The 25,811-nt window shown below is 39.5% G+C and overlaps 1 protein-coding gene across 5 annotated transcripts in view; it reads left to right on the forward strand.

The window, feature by feature from the left end:
- The window catches only part of RASGEF1A (RasGEF domain family member 1A), a 51,960-nt gene extending 26,385 nt beyond the window's left edge, over nucleotides 1-25,575 (forward strand). For all 5 annotated transcript variants that reach the window (XM_058841836.1, XM_058841837.1, XM_058841838.1 and 2 more), the window contains exons 2-13: nucleotides 1,049-1,228; nucleotides 7,515-7,643; nucleotides 12,941-13,078; nucleotides 16,427-16,648; nucleotides 16,936-17,010; nucleotides 17,245-17,337; nucleotides 18,987-19,089; nucleotides 19,383-19,462; nucleotides 20,094-20,285; nucleotides 21,424-21,547; nucleotides 21,796-21,868; nucleotides 22,884-25,575. In XM_058841836.1, the coding sequence (XP_058697819.1) occupies nucleotides 1,055-1,228; nucleotides 7,515-7,643; nucleotides 12,941-13,078; nucleotides 16,427-16,648; nucleotides 16,936-17,010; nucleotides 17,245-17,337; nucleotides 18,987-19,089; nucleotides 19,383-19,462; nucleotides 20,094-20,285; nucleotides 21,424-21,547; nucleotides 21,796-21,868; nucleotides 22,884-22,908 (1,428 nt within the window). In that variant the 5' untranslated portion in view covers nucleotides 1,049-1,054 and the 3' untranslated portion in view covers nucleotides 22,909-25,575. The remainder of the gene's footprint in view (nucleotides 1-1,048; nucleotides 1,229-7,514; nucleotides 7,644-12,940; nucleotides 13,079-16,426; nucleotides 16,649-16,935; nucleotides 17,011-17,244; nucleotides 17,338-18,986; nucleotides 19,090-19,382; nucleotides 19,463-20,093; nucleotides 20,286-21,423; nucleotides 21,548-21,795; nucleotides 21,869-22,883) is intronic.
- The last annotated feature ends 236 nt before the right edge of the window (nucleotides 25,576-25,811 follow it).

Consider the following 25,811-nt stretch of genomic DNA (forward strand, 5'->3'; position numbering starts at 1 on the left):
ATCTACATAAGTGCTTTTCATGTACGTCAATATCTTGTCTCTTTCATAGACAGTGAGACAGCAGCTCAAGAGTTAACGCTGCCTTCTTTGCACTTGATCTCCTAAACAGTCTTGACTATTTCAGCAGCCAGGGGGAACTGTTTTGATGCTGAATAGCATTTTTAACCTTTACATGCAGTAGCAGGATGTTTTGTTTAGCCTTCTGCATAGATTTAAGCTGTAACCAATTTAAAAGAAACAAGAAACCCCCTACAGTTTACTCGGAGGCTGCAGTACAGTGATACAGCTGTAGCCAAGGGAAGGGAGGTGCAAACCCTTAAACCTTCCTGTGGTTTTTGTGTTGCAACAACAGGTTTGTGTCCTAAGCAAAGATCTCCAAAGAGACTGTTTAAATTAGACATGTATATTAGAGTATATGTCACAGTTCCACCCAGTTCCTGGTTTCATGTACATGTCAAAAAAAAAAAAAAAAAAAAAAAAAGGCAATTTTGTTCAGGCAGGATATCTCCTGCTGTTTTCAGTGATATCTACATGTAGAAGATGCACTTGTGCTGAGTGAGACCTGGATTACATCTAGCTACAGAAGTGGTGAAGAATTTATCATCACAAGTTAAGTATTTTGGCCAAAGATCTGACTTCAAAACGAGTAAAAATGGGAACACTAAGGCTTAGTATTTGTTTGTTTGTTCAGTAAGGCACCACTTCAGTATCTTGGAAATTCAGAAAGCATTATGTATTTTCATCTCTGCCTAGTTTTATGCGTAATGAACCAGGGAAAAACTGAGGAGAAGGAAGAAATAAGTGCAGTGAGGAAAATTCTTACAGCTCATGCATCTACAGCCTTAGAGACATAGCTTAAAGTGCATTTCAAACACCAGAGCCAGCTTGCAGATGTGTGACTGCTTGGATTCAGAACTCAGCCTGAATGCTGAGGCTGCCTTCAGTCAAATATGTAATTGTGTTTAATGTATGCCTCTGTAAAACCCACACATAAGACAATCCTGGAAGAAAGCTTAACCCTCTCTCCCTTTCTTTGCTGCTTCTGCAGGAAACTATGCCCCAGACGCCAATATTTTCCAGCATGCTTGGTTCCAGTTGTAGTGGGCAAGTGCAGCCAGACATGGGAGAGAGATGTGTGGACCCTGTTTATCAGGATGGGAACCTTGTTTCTGGATCACTGGAGGCCTTGATAGAGCGCCTGGTGCCCACCATGGACTATTACCCAGATGTAAGTAGCCACCAAAAGGGTTTTTGTTATTTTTTTTTTTTACTTCCCCTGGTTTTTAGTGAATTAGTATCTCAATTGGTGCTCTCTCATGAAATTCTGCCTCTGATTCAAGATGTAGGCTAAAGATGCATTTATTTTACTGGCAGTATTCATTCACTAAGGATGTTGCTCAATAGGGATATTCTCTATTTCTAAATGAGGGCACTTGTTAGAACGATAAAGCCATCTTGAACTCAAATGAGTGCCTTAAGAACCAATTAAAAGCAGCATTAGCCACAGAATTTTCATACTTCTAAGCTGCTTTATCTCTAATGCAGCCAAGATTAACTACTAACCAGCTCCTACCTAGAGAAGCAGACCTGAAAACAGCTCTAGTATTTTTTCCCCTCAATTTTCTATGCATATCCTAGTTAGGCCATCAAAAAAAAAATAAATCACAACCCAAAATAGATTTTAATTAAAATACTCTCTTTCTAAAAACATTTTTTATGGGCCACTGCTGTAATACTGTATGTTCTTGAGCCTGAAAATGATTTTGCAACTGATTGAACATCCTCAGTACAGTCCTCAAAGTGAACACTACCTATATATAACTCTAGGGTATGCAGTAAGAATCTGAACCTAGGATATTAAGATCACTTAAAATTACTCTCTGTGCCCATTAACAAAAGATACTATTGAAACAAGTGGCCAGAGATCAGAGTCTATATAACTTACATTCTATTTGAGCTCTGGAAAAAGCAGCAGCTATGACAGAAGTATCCTAGCACTTTGAAAAACTAACAAGGGAGCAGGAAACTGCAATCACTATTAACTTGTATGTCAAACTTAATGTTTATTGTAGTGGGCCATGCTATATCTTGTATATTTCTCAGTCTAATTTGTGTAGAATGTTTTATTGTAGTCTCATTTAAATCATAATAAAATCCCTCCAAGATCCCACATATAACACCATACATGCTCACAATCGTCACCCACAGAAAAGGGACTCTCCATGTGAGAGTTCAGTGGGAATGTGCAGAATTGCCATCAATCATGAGTATAGGATTAAAAAAGCAAAGCCAGCATGGTTTACTATTCCAGTCTGAAAGTAATCCTAAACCTTGTATTTAAATATGGCTAACATACAGTTGTGCTGCCAGTACCAAATCCTTTCTAAGGCTTGGAGGGATAACCATTGTTACACATTAAATCCCCATTCCACACCCCCAAATTCATATTGTAGAACAGATGCACAGGAGAAAGCATTGGGTAGAGCTGCTGTGGTATAACAGTGGAATGAATAGCTTTGGGCTAATCCAAGGAGTCTGTTCCTTGTCTTTTGTGTGTTACTAGAATGTGGCTACTTGTTACTTGGAATGTAGCTAAGTTTTTTTAAGTTGCTGCTAATGGACATCCCTTATTGTACCTTGCAACATAAAATCTATTTATAACACAGCTACTCTGAAAATGGCTCCATAAAGTGAGTATTACTTAAGGGGTCTACAACTTACTTTAGAATGCTGCTAGTTTCCATGGTGCTATCCCTTCATATTCCACACAAGAGCGCATTACAAACCAAGCAGCCATGGACCCCACCCTGCAGTTTAAATAGACAGTGAGCTCACAGCTGAGCATCCAACAGAAGCAGTCAAGGGTAACTCCAGGGAAAGAGATGGACAGCAGCATTAAGCCAAACTCATCTCCTCTACAGCACAACACATACCCTTAGTTAAACCAGCTCACTCAATTTAGCTGAAAAGATTAATTATAAAATGAGTAGATAAATAAGCTCTGAACAACATAAAGAAGAAGCTGTATTTGAGTCATCTTCATATCCAAGTTTTCTGTTTCCTTTCAGTTACATGTTTATACTTCATTTCATGCTCATTTGTGGTTTTAGGGGAGTTGCCACGGAGGGTTAATGATAGCCATTTAGACTGATACCCTGTCAGAAGAGTAGCCACTCCTGTGTGTTCAAGAGAGAAGTATCAAAACTTCTTAGTGTATGTCTCTGGCTACTCAGCCAAAGAAAGGCAGCAAGGTATCACCAATTAATTCTCACCAAGATAAGCTAGTGGGGATATTGGAGCAGAGGTTACCTTGTTTTCAGAGTGTCAGGGTTGTAAGTTGCTGTGCTCCTCCAAGTTTTCTGATCACGACATTTGAGCACAATGCTCAGAATGCTACCTATGTGCACCTTGAGCTTATGATCACAGTAACCTTCTGGACAGAGAAAAAGGGAGTGGGGGAGAGAGAGCAAACACACAGTATCTTTCTGTGCTGGTTACAGAGGCAGAGCAAAAATGTGTTTGCCATGTTGGCAGAACACGAGACAGGCAAGGGAGGACAGGAAAGATAAGCGCCTACATTAGCGTACTGCTCTTGTGAGTCTTGTTTGTGTGCGGGGACTTGCTCTGCACATAGGAAAATGTATGCTCATGAGACAGAGGAGTTCAGGAGGTTAGGAATGGAATGTACCAGTCTGCAACCCTTGTGCCCAAGCAAGAAAATATTTGAAGAAAATATTTCACAAACACAAAGTTCCAGAATGAGCAGTGAGTGCACACACAGAGAAATATTTTTTTTTCCCCCTCGTCAAGAAGTCATCAGTGGATTCTTAGGTCAGAGAGTAACAATTCCTTCTTTAGTCTTGTGCACTCACACTCCTTTCTTTTTTTTAATATAATTCAGCTCATCTCTTAGCAACAACTTTAGGCACTAAAGGAATCTGGCTTCTTATTCTCTTGCAAAGCACAAGCCCCTTTTGTGTCTACTTACGTTCTCTCAAGTGCAGAAAGGATTTTTTTTTTGTCTCCCCTCCCAAATACCTGTCACTTTTAGGATAAATGGAGCTTAACTTTCACTCTTATAGCTTATGAAAGCATTATTTAATCATTCTTTATCAAACCAGCTAGCTTCAGAGCTAAGTTTCCTTCTCCAAACCATCCCCTTCATGGCTGGAGGACTGCCTGAGAGACTGTAGGTTTTTACACTGTTATAACATTACTGTACTGTGTACAGTAGTGCAGATGCAGCAAATCACATAAATCCTTGATCTAGGTAAGGCATATGACATTAGTATGAAATCTTTACTATCCAAAACCGTGTTTCTCGCCCCTGAGACCTACTACTAAACTGAAATGCATGGCTTAGTTCAGTCTGAAATTTCTTTATTGGATAAGGACTGGCTACTAGAAGAGAGGTGTCAGTACTGCTGTCATTTTTAATTTGGTTCTTAATTGTAGTCCTTGTCTGTGTTAGTAATAAAAGTATGAAAAAACCCTCAATTTGATACCAGTGTAGTGTAAACCAGCATATCTTGATTGACCACAATGGAACAACTTTGTTTTCCAAAGTAATGAACGTAGTTCCAGTTAAATGACTTTAAAAAATGGAATAAAAATACAGCAGATGGATTCCAGAAGGAATGATAATTTGTTTCTAAAACCTAAAAATTTGACGTTGTCTGAAAAAGCATTGCATGGGTCCAGTGTAGCTATTACTGATTACAGAGACACATCATCAAGCCCAAAATGGAAAGTACACACCATCATGGCCTGTATCTTCCTGCGTCTTGCCAGGTCAAAACTGTTAGGAACATCCTATAAAACATTATCAAAGAAACCAAATAAAAGCACAGGTCATCTGTGTCACACTGTTCTTGCTGTGTGACAGCAGGGAAATGAGTGGCCCTTTCTCAGAGTCACCCTGGATAAACACTGTGCCACATCACAGATGCTTCCACCAAGGAGACCAACACTAGAATTACTGTGAGAAGCAAAATTACATCTTTGCTTAAAAGAATGTGTTCCAGCTTATCAGAGCAAAGGTCACTGCCAGGGCAGTGTGCCTTAAGTTGTGGTTCCCTGCTACTGACACATACAGACATCTTTCAGACAGGCCCTCTCAACTCCCAAAGCAAGAATGTGGGGAAGGGATCAAAGTGTCAAGTCCTTTTCTACTGCCCTCCCCCAGCCACCCCCCATCTCTTCTCTCAATTGCAAAATACAGTAAAAAGTGCTTCAAGTCTTCAATGCAAAAAAATTCACACAACCCAGTGACAGCTGACACACCCAACAGCTAAATTCCTGTTCCACATAGTCTAGACTCACAAGCTTTAAGTTCAGGGACAACAGGGATAGCAATGAACACATAAGATATGTAGGAAGTGCAACAGAGGATAACTGAGCATAGTTAAAGACACACACAGACCCCAGATCTCACAACCCAACACAGTTCTTTCTGTTGCTTTCATTTTGAGTAGGGAACACATCACTTTAGGAATCATTCTCATACACACAGGAATAGAAGATCTGATATGTTGCCCCATAACACAACTGAGTCCCCTTCTGTGAATCAGGTTAGCTTTTCAGCCTAATTTTAGTGCACATTACATGTCACATACACTACCACAGATTTTTATAGAACTGATGATCTTCAAGTTTTTGTCATTGTAAATGTAAAAATAAACTCTGAAGTTCTGGAGAGACATGAAATATCAACCAGAACCCTAATTTCTTAGATTTCCAGGCATACACTTATGGGGAATGTTTGCAACTGTACCATTAAGGAGGGAGGCCTTGCTGTCAGTGTCCTGTCACTGCCCTGCCCAAAGTCACCAAGAGCTCAACTGTGAGATGGCCCCACAGGGCATCTTCTGTAGGTGTCAGTGGAAGCAGAATTTTTGGCTCAGGAACCTGACCCAAACTGTCCATCCAGTTTTCCCTTCACCTCCTCTCTTCCTCCAGCCATAAACAACAAACAAGGCAGACTACAACTGAATTCTGGTTTTGATTGTACAGAATTAATGCTGTTCCTAATGTAATACATGAACCCCAGAACTAATAAGATCTTCTAATCAGAATGAGCATTTTAAATGCCTCTGCTGTATCACACTCCATTCTGTACTTTCATTAGCTTAATTCAGAAACTCAGGACAGAACTGTATGTTTAAATAGATCTTTAATCTATTATACTTTTTACTCACTCCCAGAACACTGTGACTTTTTGTTAGTGTTATTTATCTTACTTTAAAAATTCCTTTTCCCCTGATATTTGGTGATTAGTGCTAAATTTGTGTTATAGGGCACACTGAGTACTAGAGAAGTAAAAATATTTTTCATTAATAGTATGTTTTACTCTGATTAGAGAGAGAAACCACATAACCTCTTTGGAGTAATAAAGATACCATTGGTGTTTAATTATAAGCTTGTTTTAGAGGCTGCAAGCAGCAGAATTTGGTAGCTGATAGTAGAGATACCATATTTTAGACAACTGGTCCTAAAATTTTAGCTGTCTTAATTTACTTGCCCAGCCCAAGGTGGTACAAGCTCACATTGACTATTTAAATGCACTTGTCCTGCAAAGTCAAATTACTAAAACATGGTCAAAGTAACAGTGCATATTTCAAACATAACAAAGGTTAATTGAAACACAATGTCAAGGAGATCCCCTATAATTTCCCAACTCCAAATTTTACCAGAAAGCCTAAGGGGAAAATGGAAGTACTTAAGAGATGTCATTAGTCAGGCAATTACAGTCCAATACAGAAGCCTGGCTTCAAACACTTGACCAAGACTAGGACAAAAAATCATCCTCATTTCAATTAAACTATCCAGAATATGATACAATGGATACATGTCCAGAGTGCCATACAGTGCATCACAGCTTTTAAATTGCAAATGGAGAGGCTATTTCTAATGAGACATCATCATTGTTGGTATTTATTAGAAGTGTTCCTATTAAAAAGACTCTGAAACAAGCCCCAGATAAAGTCAAGCTTAAAACTAAATTGTTGTCCTGTGTCCCCAAACTAAGTGAAAACTTTTGTCAGTGATTGTGGGGAGAAAGGAATGAAAATCCCCATACATGAAGAAATTACAGCTGTGGTTTGAATACACATGAAGCAGTTTCCTGCAGCTCAGTGAAAATTGATCACTCTTAAAGAAACAAAGCAGCATTAAATAGTGGTGTTTAAGAGTCATAACACCCTACTTTAGATGTATTTCATTTGTGGCTTTGGTAAGTGATGACTAATTAGGCACACTGAGTCTGGCATTTTAAAAGGAAATCATTTGATAATTGGAAAACCCTACAGTTAACAGCCTTGAAGCCTATAGCATTTCCTTTCAACAGAGCTAGAAAAGACCAGCATTTCTCTGGAGGCAGAAAAAATTACAGAAATTTTAAATGAAGGAAAGTTACATTCATAGTTTACAGATTAGTTTTTCCAAGGAAGACACATTAGTTTTGCTAAAGCTTTTCAACTTGTTGTTTTTCTTTCTTTTTTTTCCTCCTTCCACAGAGAACTTACATCTTCACTTTCCTACTGAGCTCACGAGTCTTCATTCACCCACACGAGCTCCTGGCTAAAGTGGGGCAGATCTGCATTAAACAGAAGCAGCAGCTGGAAACGGGGACTGAGGCAGAAAAGGTAAATGGACCATTATATCCCCCAGTTACTTGTGCTGCTGTTATTTATTTTCCACTCTCTCCTTTTCATTGTAAAGCTAAATAGACTGATAAAGAATAATACGAAATTGTAATTGGCATTTGTTGCTGGATGCCCTTGTATTTGGGTCTTTCTCTTTGAAGTACCTTTGCTTCATTTGCTGGCCACATTTGCTAGAGGTTATGTCCTGCCTTACCAGTCAGCTGCAGTGCACTGAAGCAGTGTATATCTGCCATGAAACCTGCCCAGCAAGCTGGTTTGCACTTTTGAGCTTTCACCAAGTAAGGAAAATCAGATTTAGGAAAGTCCTTTTCTCCAGTCAGCCTCACCATCCTATTAGAGCTAACAGTAACCTCTGCTGCAGGTTATTGTTGGGGTGTTTTAACTCAGTATTCACAAAAATTAAAAGAGATGCACTTACTTGAAATGGTAACCTGCGCTGACATGTTTTATTACAACCAGTTAAACCAAACTTAAATCCATCTATGTGTCACCATTTATTTGTAAAGCGTGTATTGATAGACTGAAATTGAAATTCCAGTAAAGTCCAAGCTGGGCAGCAAATAAGAGTGACAGAAACAGGATGGTACCAACAAGTATTTAAAGAGCTGAATTGTTCAAATCCTAGGCATGTTTTGGAACCATTCTTCTCTGATGAGACATTACTTTCTCACATTCCTAAACTTTAGCATGTTACTAGTCCCATTTTGTTTTCTCCTTGGTGTATCAGTACTCTGAGTGAGGAGCACAAAAGGCAACTCTGGTTGGTCAATAAAGAGTTTTTGACAGCAATACTGACCTGAGGGCCTTTTCTCCCGTACCATTCCTAATGTGCATCCTCTTATTAATGTCACAAAATTGCTCTACGGTACAAAATAACCATGGTGCAAAATGACTTTCATCCAGGTCAGTCCCCTGATCTACTCTCCAAATGTCTGCATAGCTCATCCTGTAGGTGCTGGGCAAACCAAGGGTCAGGTACATAAGGTGCCAGAACCACTGCATCCAGTTTTGTACTCAGAGGTGATAAATGTCCCTAGCACCACTGCCAAACTTAATTTGTGACTGAGCAAACTCTGCTCTGTAAGTTGTAATGGTTCCTCAGCAACATTTAACTAAACAACAGAGATGGGAACCTCTAAAAGATGCCAGGACCATCTGAAATATGGAATGAGTCAATATGTACAGAAAGACTACAGTGAGTAGAAAGTGTCTAAATACATCTGTGAAATACTTGGATTTAAAATGTATGGGACATAAGATGAAGCTTCTGTGAATAACAATGCACTTCAGAGATTCTCAAATGAAAGCCATTTCTGGGCTGATTTAGTAATCAGCTGGCTGTGCAGAGACACAATGCTAATTGTAAAGTAGTATTAGTCTGCTTCTCAGCAGACCTGTTAAAAAGTCCTGACTTCCTAATAGCAAGGAAATAGCATTACATGCTGATGTCAAATAGAGCGGCTCATATTCCAAACACCCACACTCTTACACTTTCTGCTGGCACCTGGGACATGGGTCTACAGGAAAAGCAGCAAACTGCAGGGTGACAATAACACTTCTGGGAGGTGGCTTTAATTTACATACTTTTCTGGTTGCTCTTTCTAGCATACACCCTTGATCCCTTCCTACCTTCTTAATATAAGCCACAATTTTTTCCTGCCTTCTAAACACAAACTTCTTAGAAAACACTACACGAACTTCTGACATTCCTCTCAAATTACTGCTTTACTGCCCTCTACTGCAAGCACCTGTATGTTTTACTTCTAGAATAGTTTGGCCACTAGCATTTGCAAACATTTGTTTTTCTACATAGCAACAAATAAAATCTCATTTCACATACAGCATATGGACTCTTCACTCAAGATACTCTCAAGTATTCACAGTCACAATCCATTAAGGTATCATCAGCTACCAGCACCTTCTAATTAAGTGGCTGCATAGCAGGAAATAGCTGACAAAAGCAGTTAAAGCATCTCTGATCATCTCTGATAGAGTTTGCTCATGCAAATCTCTTAAGACAAGCTGGGCAACTTGTTGCCTGGATAGCATGTGAGCTGAAAAAGTGCAAAAAACCAGGTTTTGAGGTTACACACCACAATACTTATCATTCTGTTGGTTTTGACATTACTGGCCATCCAAAGAGTTCTACAGAAATACAACCCAGAGAAAAGTGGATTGCAAATAAAAGCACACTGTGGTGTCTTGGAGTCTGCTTAAGAGTCCTTTTAACTACTCAGAAAATGCAAGAATTTCACAGTTTAAGACATCAATTATAACATGCAAGTCAGTAGTTAAGACTGACCATAAAGGAAAAAAAAATAACCCTCTGTAAGTCCATTAGAGATTGGAAAGTCTCAAACAAGATTATCACTTGTACAGTATTATTGAATGGAAAAACCTCCTGTTGTTACACCTGTGGTACATTTTTTTCTGCAGCTTGAGTACTTTATGTATCTGAAGTTAAAGAAGTAAGAAATAAAAAAAGAACATAGAAGTTAGTTTGTTTTGCCTGTCTTGGAATAGTAAGTCCCTTCAAAAATTACTATTTCTCTTGGGGATTTTTGCCACTAAGTCCTCCTTTTTAAAACCAAAAAATGAAAAAATACTCATAACCAGGTCATTGCCTTTAAATCTTTCATACAAGCACAGTACTCCTATTGCACTCCTTTCTAACTGGGAGTTGTTTTTCAGTCCTGTCTTGTCTCATGCAGAACAGGGTCAATCCACAGAACACTTAAATTAATAGAATTTCTCTTATCAAATAAGTATTTATGGGAGAAGTATTCCCAAGGACTATGTCAGGCCTCACAAGGGGAGGCTCATGTCTGGAGTAGGTCTGAAGAAAAGTAGGTTGGTAGGTTTACTGCAGCCATGAGAGAAAGGAAGCTGTGCTGCTACCCACAGATCTGTGAGGTTTCCATCTGGGTTACCACACACACCAAGCCTGTCACGCTGCTTTGGGCTTCAGCAGAGTGCACGTGGGACAGAAATCCCATGTTCTACTGCACTGAGGTCTCTCAGCATTGTTCTCAGAAACTGTACACCTTATTTTCATGAGTTGAGAAAGCATTTGATGAAACATTAAGCTTTTTTAAACCTGAAGAGTGATACAGTTTGCAGTTCATCTTGCAACATGCCTGGCCTGCCCTATGAAGAAGGCAAACCATAACAACTCAAAAATAGATACAAGAGATGGGAAGTCAGTGTTCATAAATCACTGTTTTAAGCTGTACATGGGGTATAATTTGAGGTAATTTGGCTGAGTACTACAAGCACAAAGCTTCATTTTTCTCCTTCAAACCTTTTCCTTCTATATCAGTGCCTTAAAAAACTGATGAAACATAGCCTGATGTTAGAAAACATAGCCTGATAGATGTTATGCTGCACCTACTTTAAATCATGACAGCTAGTGCTACCTCTTCAGTGGGCTCCTGGTCTTTAAGGAGCAATCTTATACACACCAGCATTAAAAAAGCATCAGCTATGACTGATTTAGTCTCTTCGGCCGCTGGGTTTAGTCTAGACAACCTATAAATTCTTTATGAACTGAGTGTTTATATGGAGATGCTTGCCATGGCCTAAAGTGGGATTTTGAAACCTTTTGGCCCTCAGTTCCAAGAATGAAAAAGAAAGGATAGTCAGGATGGTTAATACTAAAAACCAGTTCTGTAGCAGCTTTTGGTAAACAGAAGTGGAGTAGGCACGTACCTGTTAACTTTAATTGAATGGAAGTGCACTCCCTGGCTAATTAATCGTCCATCACCACCTACAGATTATTCTTTTAATAATGTCAGGCTCCATGCATTTCCTAGCAAATAAGTATAAATTGTCTTTTCCCCAAGGCAGATGACAGTGGGAGTTTGGAGGACAGGCAGCTATAATCTGGAACTGTCCCACACTGTTGAGAAATAGCTTGAAGCTCCACACAAGGGGCACTGACAGACACTGCTTTGCAGGAATGCCCACTGCTGGGAAAAAGAATGGTGATGTTTTATTTTTAAACCCCCCTCAAGCTATTCTGTGTTTATCTCATTAGCAGCATCAATTAAATGCTGTCAATAAAAACAGGTAGGAAATGCATGCTAGCAGATAACAGTTTGCAGGTCTTAAAAAAAATCCAAAACAACCTAAGTAAATTCCCTCTAGACTTACTGACTAATTGTCAGATTGAGGATTCAGAACTTAAGAGTTCTTATCAATGATTATTAGTATTCTCATTGATTGTCATATTGATGATGATATAAAAATAAACAACAAAAAACAGCAAATCAAAACCAACTTAATTTTATTGACCTTTGGTTTTGATTAAATAAACTGGGATGTGCCATGATGAGCTGTTGGTTTGGCAGGAGCTGCTACCAGTATTTGGAGACACTCTCTCTTTGTCTTACACCAGTTTCCTGTGGTGATACTCACATGCTCAGGGACCTCTGCACTTACACAAGTGGGGAGGGAACACAAATCTTCCTCTTTTTCCTCAGTGCATCACAAGTTGGGTAGGAGGATAAATACAACCTGAATTAAGGTTTGATTCTTCTTGTTCATTACAAGTGTTCTTAACACTCATACTTCCAATTTTACAAGGCTGCTCCCTTGGATGTACTGATGCTGCTGTCCAGGTCTAACTGATGAAAAGCCTTAGAAGGTTCACAGGTAACAAAAAAAAAAAAAAAATAGAAAAATACTCTTTCTGCCCTTCTGTGGTTGATAGCTTTTTGAACAAAAGCCAGTACCTTTCATTGTCAAAGTCTGCTTTGATTTAGACATCATGGAGAGAACACACACATCTTTCCTCTCATTCATTTATTTAATATACAGCTCAGTCTGGATGGTCTGATAAATTCTATATAGCAGAAATGTCTTTGGAAATGTTTCTCATGGAAGTTGGTTGTTAGAGTGCTGTGGTCTGTACACATTTGAATTCAAACACTCAGTACTGCTGCCTCAGATGGCATAAATCACCTTAAGTGCCATGGACTTCAAATAAGTAACTTGAAGTGTTCTGTCATCTTCCTGGTTTTATACAACTAACCTTGAAAGTATCTTCAAAGTGTTTGGTAAGAGACATCACCAAGCTATCATGAAAGGAGGGTAAGTGATGCTATTTAGGAATCTAGTGCACAGTTAAATATGTTCCTTTTTTTGTCCCCATCACCTACTATTAATGCAAAGTATTTTTCAAGGATGTCTCTAGATTTCTGTGAACCTTTATCAGCCAGTTTAATCTGCCATCAGACAAGTCTACAGTCAGTAATTCACTCATTGTTTCTTTCTAGGCAAAACTAAAATCCTTCGCTGCTAAAATCATTCAGCTCCTGAAGGAATGGACTGAAACTTTCCCCTATGATTTCCAAGATGAAAAATCCATGAAAGAGTTGAAGGAGATCGCTCACAGGATCACACAATGTGATGAGGTAGGGGTGGGAGGGCAAAACCAGTTAAGTGCTAAAGCAGTGTTTGTCAGCTGTTACATGAACCGTGCCATGTCCTGTACAATCCTGCAGGCAGTATTTTCTACATGAACTACAGCAGCAGTTGCTAAGTTGTCAGGGTAACCACAGGACATGGGCTGCCTGATAGATTTAATGGTCCATTAGCAGGAGCTGTCTACGTCTAATCACCACATGTAAGAAGAGAGAAAATAGTGATGGCAATGTGAAAAATGGCTGTGGTGCAGAAGGAGAAAGAACAGTAACCATAATGGCTCAAGAGGATTCGATAATGAATTAGATACCATCCTTTACATTGTCACTACTCTGTATGTTGAAGTTCTGCAAGACAGGCCAACTAGTTGTATCACATGTAATTGTGGCCAAGGTGAAGGTGTTTGTTATTTAGCAGCTTATTCCCAGCTTCTAACAATAAAAACCAGCTGGTTTATTGCAATGTTTCAGGTGACAGGCACAGTAGTTCCACAAAGCCAGTTATCTTTGAGCTCTGCTAGCTAGTCCATCACCAGTCTTAACAGCTCTGAGTTTCTAGCCTCTGAAGAAAACTAGGCCTTGAAAAAACCTCCTAAAGCAAACAGATAAAGTGAATTGGAATAAAATAAGGGCTGCTAGGTTTTTTTTTTTGGGGGGGGAGCAACGGGGCCAGGGGAGGGGGAGTTGTTGGGGGTTTTTTGTTAGTTTTGGCTCTTTCCCAGCATTCACAAAGCCTACGATTTTTGTTCATTGAGAAAGTCACTGTTAACAGTAATAGCCAGAAGGAAGGGTACAAGAACTGCAAGACAATTACAAGTTGTAAAGTGTTTGTACAAATGTGAAGTTTTACTTATGCAGAAGGAGAAGCTTCTTACTATTTTTAAACCCACAACTCCAAGATATTTCTGAGAACAATTAGGAGGAACTGGGACGACAGTTGTATTACTGCTTTTGTTGATTCAAGTAGAGAAAAAATGAGGAGCAACAGGTTTGACAGCACGGCATGAGTCAGGGGCAGGACAATAGAGTGAGGTGTTACCAAGTCCTCAGAAGGAAGTGCGTTGGTTTTGTTGCATCAGCAACGATGTTTATGTGGGTGCTGGATGAGAATGTCAGTGCCTCAGGAGGAGGGGAAGAGGAACTAGGACTATAACCTCTTCTCTTTGCAGGCAAAGGAGTGGATGTTGGCAGAGATAGCACTGTGAAAGGGGACTTAGCAGAGGCTTTATTTAGCTTCTCTATCTTATTTGTCTGTTACTTTGAACTAGAAAGAAGTTGTGCCCTTTCTTCTTCTTCCCCTTCCTTCCTACTCTTATGTATGAATAATTGTCATTTGAGAAAAACCCATCTTCATGGAATGGCTCAGTGCTGTGGTGTCTGAGGCATCTGATGGCATCCATTAATTACAGCTCCACCTCATTTACCCCCTTAACAAGGCTACCAATCAAGGTTCATCAACAAAGAGCTGTGCCTCATCTGACCCGTAGGAAATACTAATTTGACACTGACAAAAAGCAGCTCTCACTCTTTGTTAGCACACTGAATTACCCCCCATACTATGCTTCAGCATGGAATTAAGGTAAAGGTTGGGGGTTTATTTTTTATTTTAAATCTTTTTCAAATCCCCTTAGGACACTGTTCTTCTTACATAAGGTAGAAAGTCAAGTGAGAACTCACACAAAGCAGTCAGGTGTTGTGCTGGTGATAGCAGCGTACCAAATAGCTAAAGCTACAGCCAGGATTGCACCCCAAAGTTAGTAAAAATGAACTCAAACAAGTACAAATCATTGTACAGTCAGTGACTTATCTTCCAAAGTTGTAGGGAAAATTAGGGTAAAACTAGTAATGAAAGGAAACTGCTAAAACTCTTAAGGACATTTGTCTAAGCACTAAGATGTTAATAATTCCTAATAGCTTAAGCTATTAGAAGCCATACCTTTTCATGTCTGAGTTTGTCTTCACTTTTACTTAACAACTGCAATACTCTCACCTATCTTCAAGTGTCATTTTCTGCAATCCTACCAGCAAGTCTGCTTCCTCCCAGACACGTGGGCAAGCCAAGCACAGTGGCTTGAAGGCAAACCATTCACAGTGGAAAGCTCAGCATAACAGAGAGGAGAATTCTGCTTTGTTTTAGTCCCCTCCACCAGGCTCCCTTGGCATTTCTGAACACTTGTAGCACAGTATCAGAAATGACTCCAGACAGCTGCTGTTCAGCAGTAATCCAGCCTCAAGATGAGCTACACTGCCTTCAGCTTTTCATTTGATTTCACTTGGGAGTCAGATTATTGCCTTGTAAAGCACCATTCTGACACCATTATTGCTTAATTATAAGAGGCAATAGACAAGTATTTGGTAGTCCTCTCTCACATCTGCTACGTAATTCCAGTCATTGCTGCACATTCGTGGCTCCTTTGAACGCTCACAGACTCATTGCAGCTCTTTCCAGCGTGTCCCTTTGACTGGCAGAAGTGAACCTTGTGCTTAACTTCAAGAAAAGTAATTTGCATGAAAGCAAGAGGGAGATGCTGTGAGGAAAAGGACTGTCTGGTTGAATTAATTTTCTGAGCAGCAGAAGAAACCTGGGTCACCTACAGCAATAGCAGAGAGGATGGAGGAGTAGGAAAGCAATCAAGTTAGCTGTTTGGGGGTGATCTCAGGGAAATTCTATAGGATACAATGGCAGAAAAAAAAAATCACCGTAGTTGTCAAAACAGTGAGCAGATGGATTGTGTTCCTGAGGCTTTACCTTTCAATGAATCCTTACAAATCTTATGTTTAAAATCTGCACATGATAAACAGGAAAGGCATTTTAGTTGTCCAAGAACATGATGTATATTGTGCTCTTATATAAATATTTGGATGCTGTAGCTGTTCAGAGCTAAGATAGGATATTTTAGGGGTATATTCCTGGACATAATGTGAATTTCCTGGATTCTGCTTGGGCTAGACAGACTGGATTCATCAGTGGGTCTGATCAGAATAAGAGCTTTTGGCATTTGGTGCACAAGGTGCCAGGAAGCCTTGTGCAAGCAACTCCAGCACTTTTCACATGCCCACTCCAGCTGCTGACACGGATGCCTCCGAAATGGGGCACTACCCAAAGGAGCAGACCAGCCAGCCAAGCAAAGCAGAGCTGGGAAGGCAGGCAGGCAGAACAGTGTCATTATGGAGTTGTGTGGGTATTTAGGACAAGGTCATTTGTCACAGAATGATCAGCTCAGAAAAGATGAAAGAAAATGGATAATAGGCATTTATTTTTCCCAGGAAGAAATTCTCTGGTGATCCATGTCTGCAAGAGCTAAAGGTTTTCAGCAGTTGTTTCTCCCTTCTGCTTAGGAAAATGGAACAGTGAAAAAGATCATTAGCCAGATGACACAGAATCTCCTGATGGCTCTCTCCGCACGGAGCCAATTCCAGGAAATCAGAGAGAAATTCCGTCAGCCTGTTACTGACAAGGGCACCATCCTCAAAACCAAGCCCCAGTCAACTCAAAAGGACATCCTGAGTGTGTGCTGTGACCCTCTGATCCTGGCACAGCAGCTGACCTACATCGAACTGGTGAGACACTGATTGGGGTGGAGTATTCTGGTTTCCATTTACTAAATATTAATATACTCATCAAGATGAATTTTGCTATGGCTTCACTGAAAGCCTCCAGTGTTTTAATAAAAAAATACCAAATCAAGTAATGAACAAGACCAATTAGGTACACTGATAAAAGAACCTTGCACATCTACACTGTAGGAAGATAAAAGTTACCAAAATGTTCTCCTAACTTTGATTTTTTTTTTACAGAACTCTCTGTTTGTCTGTACAATGACAATCTCTCCTCTCTCCAAACACAGGAAAGGGTGAGCAACATTTACCCAGAGGATCTGATGCAGATTGTCAGCCACATGGACTCCCTGGATAATCACAAGGTACAAAAAGTTGTACAGAGGAAAAAAGTAACATAGATGAACCAGAGTAAAGAATAATACTCCATAATTTGAGTATTCCCTGTGCAAGAAAGACTGACATTTTCCAAGCTTTTTTAGGCTCGTGCCTTAAAACATGTGCAATGAGATTTTGTCAAGATATGAAGTTTATCCTTTGGTAAACTTTGACTTTATCATGATACAGGAGAGGTTTAACATATGACTTGTTCTCTACAGTGCCGAAGTGATGTGACCAAAACCTATAATTTGGAGGCCTATGACAATTGGTTCAATTGTCTCAGCATGCTGGTGGCTACAGAGATTTGTCGGGTAGGTATTCATAGAAAACAAGACAGCAAAGGGATCCTGGCCTTAAGGACAAGAGGCAGGCAGTAGTCTAAATGAGATTTAAACATTAGCAGTGCAATTAAAGATAATAGCATTATTTAAGCATTAAATTATTTGCATGCTCTTATGATTAAGAGTTCAAGGCTATGTTTGACTTCGCATATATTCTCTAATTTTGTGCAGCTGTATTAGTCATGCAGTGAAGGGGAGCTCATGTGGACTGAGTTAGCAGCTCTTTTGGATTTATCTTTTTTTAAATACATCAAAAGATTTCTTAAGGATCTTTAAATGCAGATTTACCTATAAACAGCTGTCCTTTCACTGCATTTAGATGAGATTAGCACTGTGATGTATTAATTTTTTATATTCATTAATTTTATTCATACAATATTCATTGTAGAAAAAATCAAGAATAAGCTTTCTTTAAAACCTGAAAAGAAAGTGGACTACTGGAAAGTTTTAAAAAAATATATAAGAGAGACAATAACCTTACTGGAGGTTAAGGTAACTTCTGTCATATAATAGGCAAAGAAATGGCAGGTGTACTGCCCCAGAAAACTTTTTTTTTTTTTTTTTTTTTTTTGGCACGTGTGTTCTCTTTTTATCTTCTTATTATTCTTTTAATATTTCTATTAATTCCAGTTCTAGCAAATAGGATTTTTTTTCCCCTATTCCTGCTTGGTCAGTAAAAATCCCAGTGCATGTTCATGAAGTCCGGTGTACTGATCCTAATCTCTTGAGATTTCCTGCTCTCAGAAGTGTATTGCAGAGGCACACCAAGACTCTTCCAGAGCTGGCTGGTAGGGCTCATACATTTAGTAAATCATCAAAGAAAGGTTTTAGCACACTGAGGGCTAAGCCAGGCCTTCCACTACTGGAATTTTCTTTTGATATGACAGAAAGTAAAGTACTTAGGTCAGAGAGTCTGCTGTCACTGCTTAGGAGCCATTTTTATATCAGCCAGACAGAACTTTTAGGCTTTAGCAGGGAAAATACTTTCATGAATGAATGCAATCCAGGCAATAATTAATTTTTCTTTGCAGTTTATAAAAGAATTTGCAGATGAGGTGTTCAGCATCAGTTGCTTGATCCTGTGTGTGTTTGTGTGAGTGGGAATTTGTATATTTGCTCATCATCACTACCTGCTCTCAACAGGTCATTTAGGAGTACATGCAGCAGAACGAGAAAAGCAGGATGTGGCAGTTGCTTTCTCTCACATTTAGGTTCCATGACCCTGATCTTAAATCTGTCCAATGCTTTCCCCTCTTCTTGAGAGGTTTAAATGTTTTGCATATATTCTGATAGCAGCATCATGTTATCTTCCTTTTCCAGTAACAGGAAATTGCTGAAAGTGTCCAGCTTGTTTAGGCACTATTGCCTAAGCCATGGACGTTTTTTGTATAAACAAAGATGTGCACTTCCCCAGAACTACACAAGTAATTGGTAGTCACCCCAAATACTTCTGCTATTTTATTAAAAATTAATCTTAACAAAAAATCCTGAGGCCTATATTAAGATTTATCTGGACAAAGTCTTGAATGATGTCTATTCACTGAACCTGCTACAGTGCCTTTGGCTGGACATCCTATCCAAAATTCAGATAATCTCTTTCCTCTTGGGTTTTTCTCCAGATTGTAAAGAAAAAGCAGCGTACAAGAATGGTGGAATTTTTCATTGATGTGGCAAGAGAATGCTTCAACATTGGAAACTTCAACTCAATGATGGCTATTATCTGTGAGTATCCCTAACACAGATGGCAAAAGGCACTCCATTTTACAGCCTGACTGGCAAGACCACGCTCACACTCGCCCTGAATTGGCCGACCACATTAGCATGCACACTTCCACAGGGACAGCGTCTGCCAATGACAGATTAATGTGTGGGTGGGTGAGCTTTAGCTGCAGCTTCTGACTGTCAAGCTGAAACACCTTCCAGAATGCGTGGTGTGGATCCATAAGCCCCATTACATTAGCCCTGTATTTTTTTCTACTCAGTTGTTTCTTTTTCTCCTCTCTCCCTGTGTTCAGCTGGCATGAACTTGAGCCCTGTGGCACGGTTAAAGAAAACCTGGTCCAAGGTCAAAACAGCCAAATTTGATGTTTTAGAGGTATGTATAAAGTTTGGACTTTACACAGAAATCTGCCAAAATATTTTCATCCAAATCTCTGCTAATTACTGTGTTGGAGAGGAGACACCTCTGTCAGTGGTCAGCAGCACATAAACATTATGAGAATCTTTCCTCCATTTCAAATTCTCTGCTTGTCTGCAAAGAGAAGTGAATGCCAGCTCTCTCTAGATTATTTCTTCCTAGTGTAATTTTGCTGATTTAGCTTCAAGGTAGTTTCCACTCCAGTGAATGCTGCCCTTAAAACTGATTAGAGGACTCCACCTGGTGGAGACCTGCGTGGAAACAAAACCTAATTGAAATCTTCACCAGAAACAGAGGTGACAGCGAAGGAGAATTTTGTTTTTCCCCCCCAGACAGTCATTTATGATTTCCTTTTGGTCTGTTTGTTAATGGAATAGATGCAAAGCCAGTGCAGAACCCTCTTTTCTAGCAAGGCAGAAGTTGTAAAAACCTGCGTCCAGACCTGAGCAGTATAAAGGTTCCCTACCGTGAAAATTTAAAAAGGGACCAAATGAAGTTACAAAGAATAAACTGATGGTTAGAGCAAAGCTTTTAGTTTTTAGGAGACGTGTATTACTTGACTGTCTTTCCCCCCTCTCTATAAAAACAGCACCACATGGACCCATCCAGCAACTTCTGCAATTACCGCACAGCCCTGCAAGGAGCGGCGCAGCGCTCCCAGACTGCCAACAGCAACCGCGAGAAAATCGTCATCCCGGTGTTCAACCTCTTCATCAAGGACATCTACTTCCTGCACAAGATACACACCAACCGCCTGCCCAACGGGCAGATAAACTTCAAGGTGGGACTCTGCTGCTGCAGAAACTGCACTGCCACTTCAACCTGGTGCCCTGCCAGCGTTTGGCTTCTAGCTCATTACATTACACATTCCCTCAGTGCCCGTGTGATCTGGACCAAGTGGTGCCATTATCCAGAGCAGTTGGTTTGAACCAAATTCTGGGAAAGCCAGCAGTGGCTTTTCTGTGGCAGCAAACCATCACATCTGATCAAGTTTAATAGGTACCTTCAGCCTGAGTCATCAGCCTTAGCTGATTTCACCTCATTGGTCTCACTGGCTATAAACATGACACATAACCAGCAAATGGTTTTATCAGGTCTGCAAGGGAGGTTCTACAGCTTCTGGGTTCTCTCTCCCCAATTAATAAACGTGCATGTCCAAGTGAACACAGTCCATCTGAAGCACTTCTTGGCAAAATTCTTTTGTCATCATTAAGGCTGTGTAAGTGGAGGGGGGCACACAGAAGATACAGGGCAAACCCTAAGTAATTACAGATTTCTTAAAGTCCTAGGAAGGAAAGGATATCTAAATGTTTCTGTATGTTACTGTGATTTCCTTAATTTAAAGAGTGCTTTATGAAAAGATCAGGTGTGTCACATTTCATTAAAACTGAAGTTTGGAAATGTAAAAAGTAAAACAAAGAAGCTATTTACTGTCCAGTTCCAGTCACAGGACCCTAAACACTCAACACAGAAAATAGGCACTATTATACAGGAAGGAAGGGTTGATGATGAAAAAAATTGAAGGCAAAAGATCAGATGGTTGGCTGTTCTAAACTTGAGGCTGGCAGCAGATGAGGAACTAGCAGCAAGAGGGGGAAATGAAGGGAGCCATAAGAAGATAGGATAACAAGGAATCCCAGAATATGCAGAGCTGGAAGGCACCCACAGGGATTACCAAGCTCAGCTCCCAGCCCTGCACAGCACCACCCCCAAGAGTCCACCATGTGCCTGAGAGCATTGTCCAAGTACCTCTTGATTTCTGTCAGGTTGTTGCTGTGACCAATTCCACGTCAGTCTGAGTAAGGGACAATAAGAAAAGCAGCATAAATAAGACTGAGAGGCTCTGAAATAAAAATGAACTAATATTTCAAAGAAAACAAATACTACTTTAATAATACTCTTTTAATTGCTTCATGCAGAAGTTCTGGGAAATTTCAAGACAGATTCATGATTTCCTGACATGGAAGCAGGTTGAGTGTCCTTTTGAAAAAGACAAGAAAATCCAGACCTACCTACTCACAGCACCTATTTATAGTGAAGAAGGTAAAATCTTTTGTTGAACATTCTAGTGAGTCTTTCTACGTGTTAAAATCTGCAGATGAAAAATATCTACATGCAAAACCATATTTTATTAGTAATTTTCTAAGTGTTACCACTTGCCTATTGGCTTCTGATGAGAACAGTATTCATAGTGAAGACTGCCAAGTTATATCTGCTATATTGTAACTCTTAGATTTTATTTCTCAGGTAAAGAACTCACATATCTGATTGTTACTGCTTTTTTTTACCAGCTCTGTTCATTGCATCCTTTGAAAGTGAAGGTCCAGAAAACCACATGGAAAAAGACAGCTGGAAAACACTCAGGTATGAAGCTTCCTCAGAATATGAGTCTTTCTGCAGACACACAGAGGCATGTAACCATCAGCTTCTTCTGTCCTATTTGCATACCCAGCTTAAAACCATAATACAGTTCTTTCTCCTTCAAAATTTCAATCTGAAAAAAATCAGTGGGGCTTGGATTTTGATACAGCTTTTCCAGACAGATCTGTTGAGGCTGCAAGATCACTGCTGGGACTGTGAAAGAGAATATCCTTTGTTTAGGCAATCAAAAACAGTAAAATAATCTGCATTTGTAGCATAGTGTTCAGACATGATTTTCTCAGGGGAGCAAACCTATAGAGATACTAAGAAAGTACTCTCATCACAGCTATGCTCTTACAAATCATATAAAAGGATGACAATTTCTAGGAGTACTCTAATTGTCAGCCTAGCCCAAGGGGTAAAGTCTCAAGGACTCCTCATCCTTCTGAGAATGGGAAGCACCCCTCCTGTGTACATGATGAGATCAATTAATCAGAATTTTTCCAGTACTGAGGCCGAGGCAGAGAGATCTGTGAATCGTGCTAAACACAAGGTCTAACATATCTGTACCAGACAGAGGATGAACAAAGCCTGCATGGCCTGAGCTCTGTCGAGGCACATTAGGACTTTATTATCCTGGACAAGACACAGGTTCCCACTGATCCCAACGCTTCCTAGGATGTCCACGGGAGCTTTTCATTATGACCCCTGTGCAATGCACCTTGCATTAAATCCAGCACTGTTCAGCCTGCAGTGGTTTAGGATAATAGACATATAACATATGTTACATGCCTGAGCTCATCCAGAGGGCATGTTATACAAGTTAAATTTTCATCTCATTTAATGTCAGAATCTTTATTGAAATGCATAGATTTATTCCAGTTTCTAGCAGTTGAAAACCTATCCCTTGAAAAGAGGCTGTCAGCTAATGATGCCAGATAGATCTATTGCCAAAAATTAAAAACTTTTTGTTGCGATAGAAAAGATAATTTTATTTTTTTATTGCTTCGTCTTTTAGGACAACTCTGCTTAATAGAGCCTGAGCTTTTTGGATCAGATTTGCAGACTTTGAAGCACATCTAATGGACATGTTTTTACAACCTGAATGAAAGACTTGGACTGAGCTAAGAAAGACCTCACTGGATGAGGTCTGTTTTGTATATACAGTAACTTTTATGAAATAAAATGTGGTAAATATTTCACATGTCAACCTTAAGGCACTTACTGAAGGGTTTTGGTTTTTTATTTTAAATACAAGGGCAGGGCCCTGTTCTCAGAGATGAAATGTATCATGGGAGATGGTATCTTATTCTATCAGCATCCAAATTTTTATTTTTTATTACTTCCACCAAAAGAAATGCAAATTAAAACACACATCCTAACTGAAGCCAGTGTTCAGGTTAAATACCCCATTGGACCAGTATCCTCCAGAACACTCAGTATGTCTCCCTAGCTTTGAAACCAAGGGTCTCCTTCCAATCAGCAGAATTGTTCACAGATTTGTTCACAAGTGTTTGTTCCTCTCCTCCATCAGCAAATAGTGCCTTACAAGGTACTGAGCTTGTGTAGTTGTACCTTCTGACTGGGCTGGAAGTAAGGGAAATAAAAATATGGATGTCTCGAAACCAGCTACAATGTACTTTTTAAATAAAGTGGAGAATGACGGCACATGAAGTAGAGTATGCCTGCCTGTGACACTGATGGTGCAGCAAACCTATTTTTGTTACGTGATTTAAAGAGATAAGAGGGGGTAACTGCTGGGGTCTGTGCGTTTGTGTGTGAGTATGTGTGTGTGCTCACGTGGTGATGCACACATGTCTAAGTTTTAATACTTCTGGGAGCTATCCTTTACATTCTGGCTGTCAGAATAGTTTGTGTTTTCCTTTTGAAAAATCAGGGAATTTTTTGTTTTGTTTTGTTTGAAGAGAAGAATGTCTAACCTAGATTATAATCTCTGCAAAACAGGCCTAATATGGTTTTTTAAAAAGAATTTTTGGAAAACAAAAAATCAGCATGGGAAAGGGAAGTAAACTCAGATGTCCAATTTGAAGTTAAGGCTAAAGTTTCATAAGAGGCTTAAGAAGAGTTCATGGTCCCTGTGAATTGGTTATTTAATTCCACTGGTTCCTTTAAAAAGTGCATTCTGCACTTACAGACAATTAAAACAAAGACCAACTTAGAATGTAAGTTTTTCTAGTTTTTTGCAAGCCATGATTAACTGTCTGGGACAGCACTCATTGAAATCTAAGGGCAAACACTCTAAGAAATTAGTCAAACCTTTGAACAGGTCAGTACCAAAATTAGAGGTGATCTGCAAACCCACTGATGCTTGCCATTTATAATTTCTCCTTTTAGTATTGAGTTTACACCTAATTTGACTAAGTACCTGAAGAGTTTCTGTTAAGTTCAAGGTATTCATTTCCAGGGAGAAATGAAAACAGTATTTTTACTGTTAGGATTTTTGTCAACTGATCTCTGAGTTAGGAAAGAAAAACAAACAGGCTCAGATTAAAAATTATTTTGTCTAATGAACAAATTATTACCCACAAATGCCTACTTTTCTTTTCCAGTAATTTTTCCTCTGAAGCCTTGAGGGCTGAATATAAGATAAGATAATAAGTTGAGCCAGATAATTATAATTAGACTGGGTTTTCCTTTTTGTTTTTTGTTGTTGTTTTTTTTTGTTCCTAAAAAAAAACCAACAAAAAACAAAACCAGTCCCTCTGAAGGTGACAGTGGTTACAGCCTCACAAACAGAGCCTTGCAGAGAACCTCTGCAAGGACTTGGTTAAAAATGACCAGCTCTAGGTAGATGGTGTTTATCTTATTCTGCCTTCTGTTGAAGAAGGGGCCAGACTTGCTGGACTGGGGGTCTGGTGTGCTGCAGGCCAGCAGACTCTCCTTGCTTGAGTGCCTACAGCCAAGAGCAGAGCCACTCTTTGATGCAGCAGCTGAGAGCACTTAGCAGAAATCTGCTCCACTGGCCCTGGAGCACGGTAAAAAATTACAAAGCTTTCCCTCTTTCACATCCCCTTTGACAAATACTTAAAATTAGAGGAGTAAGTTGATGTAAGGAAGGGAGACAAATCAACATTTCGCTATTCCCATAGCATTGGCATCAAAGAGAAACAAAAGCAAGTTACACCACGAGGAAGGAAGAAGTAGAATATTAACTGTTAATAAGAACAGCCCAGGAAAGGGGAAGGGATAATTCTTATGACCTGCTGCTATTTTTCCTGTGCTGAAGTACTGGCCTTCAGCCCTGGATTCCAGTAAAGAATATTTATACTGTATTATTACAGTGTTTTGCACTTTCAGAGATGTTCTAGCTAGTAACATTGTCGGACACTATACGAGGGATTGTATATCAGCTTTGTTTATGTAATTGAAGTTTAAAAGGGATGCTTAAAATTTAAGAAAAAAAAATATATATTTGAAATTCAATTTTAGAACACTTTCTGTAAATGTATAAAAGAGCTTTCACATGAATGTGCACTTCAATCAGTCCAAGTATATACTTGAAATCCATGCAGTATCTACATTGGTTCCCTTTTATTTTTCCTCCCTAAGTTTGATACATTCCTTAAATACCGTGTTTTGCTATTCTGAGCTGAAATGCTAAATATAAAGCTGTACCATAAAGCAGGATATTCTGTGTTTGACTGGATGTGCTTGCATTAATAAAAAAAAAGAAATTGCTTCAACCATGATTAACTTTTTCCATAGTTATTTTTCACTTGCAAACGTATCAAACCACAGCCCAGGAGCTGAATGAGGTCTGGAAGGCAACATGGTCATGATGAACCAACTTTCTGACTTGAAAAGCTATAGAATGAAATATTTAAATTTCTTTCAACAAAGGCAAGAGCAACAATAAGCTAACAGTATGCTGCCACTTCTAATGTTCTTTCTGCAGTAGTATTTTATGGATTTGATAGGGTCTGTG

Source organism: Poecile atricapillus, chromosome 6, assembly GCF_030490865.1.
Source record: "Poecile atricapillus isolate bPoeAtr1 chromosome 6, bPoeAtr1.hap1, whole genome shotgun sequence".
In the NCBI taxonomy this organism is placed as follows: Eukaryota; Metazoa; Chordata; class Aves; order Passeriformes; family Paridae; genus Poecile; species Poecile atricapillus.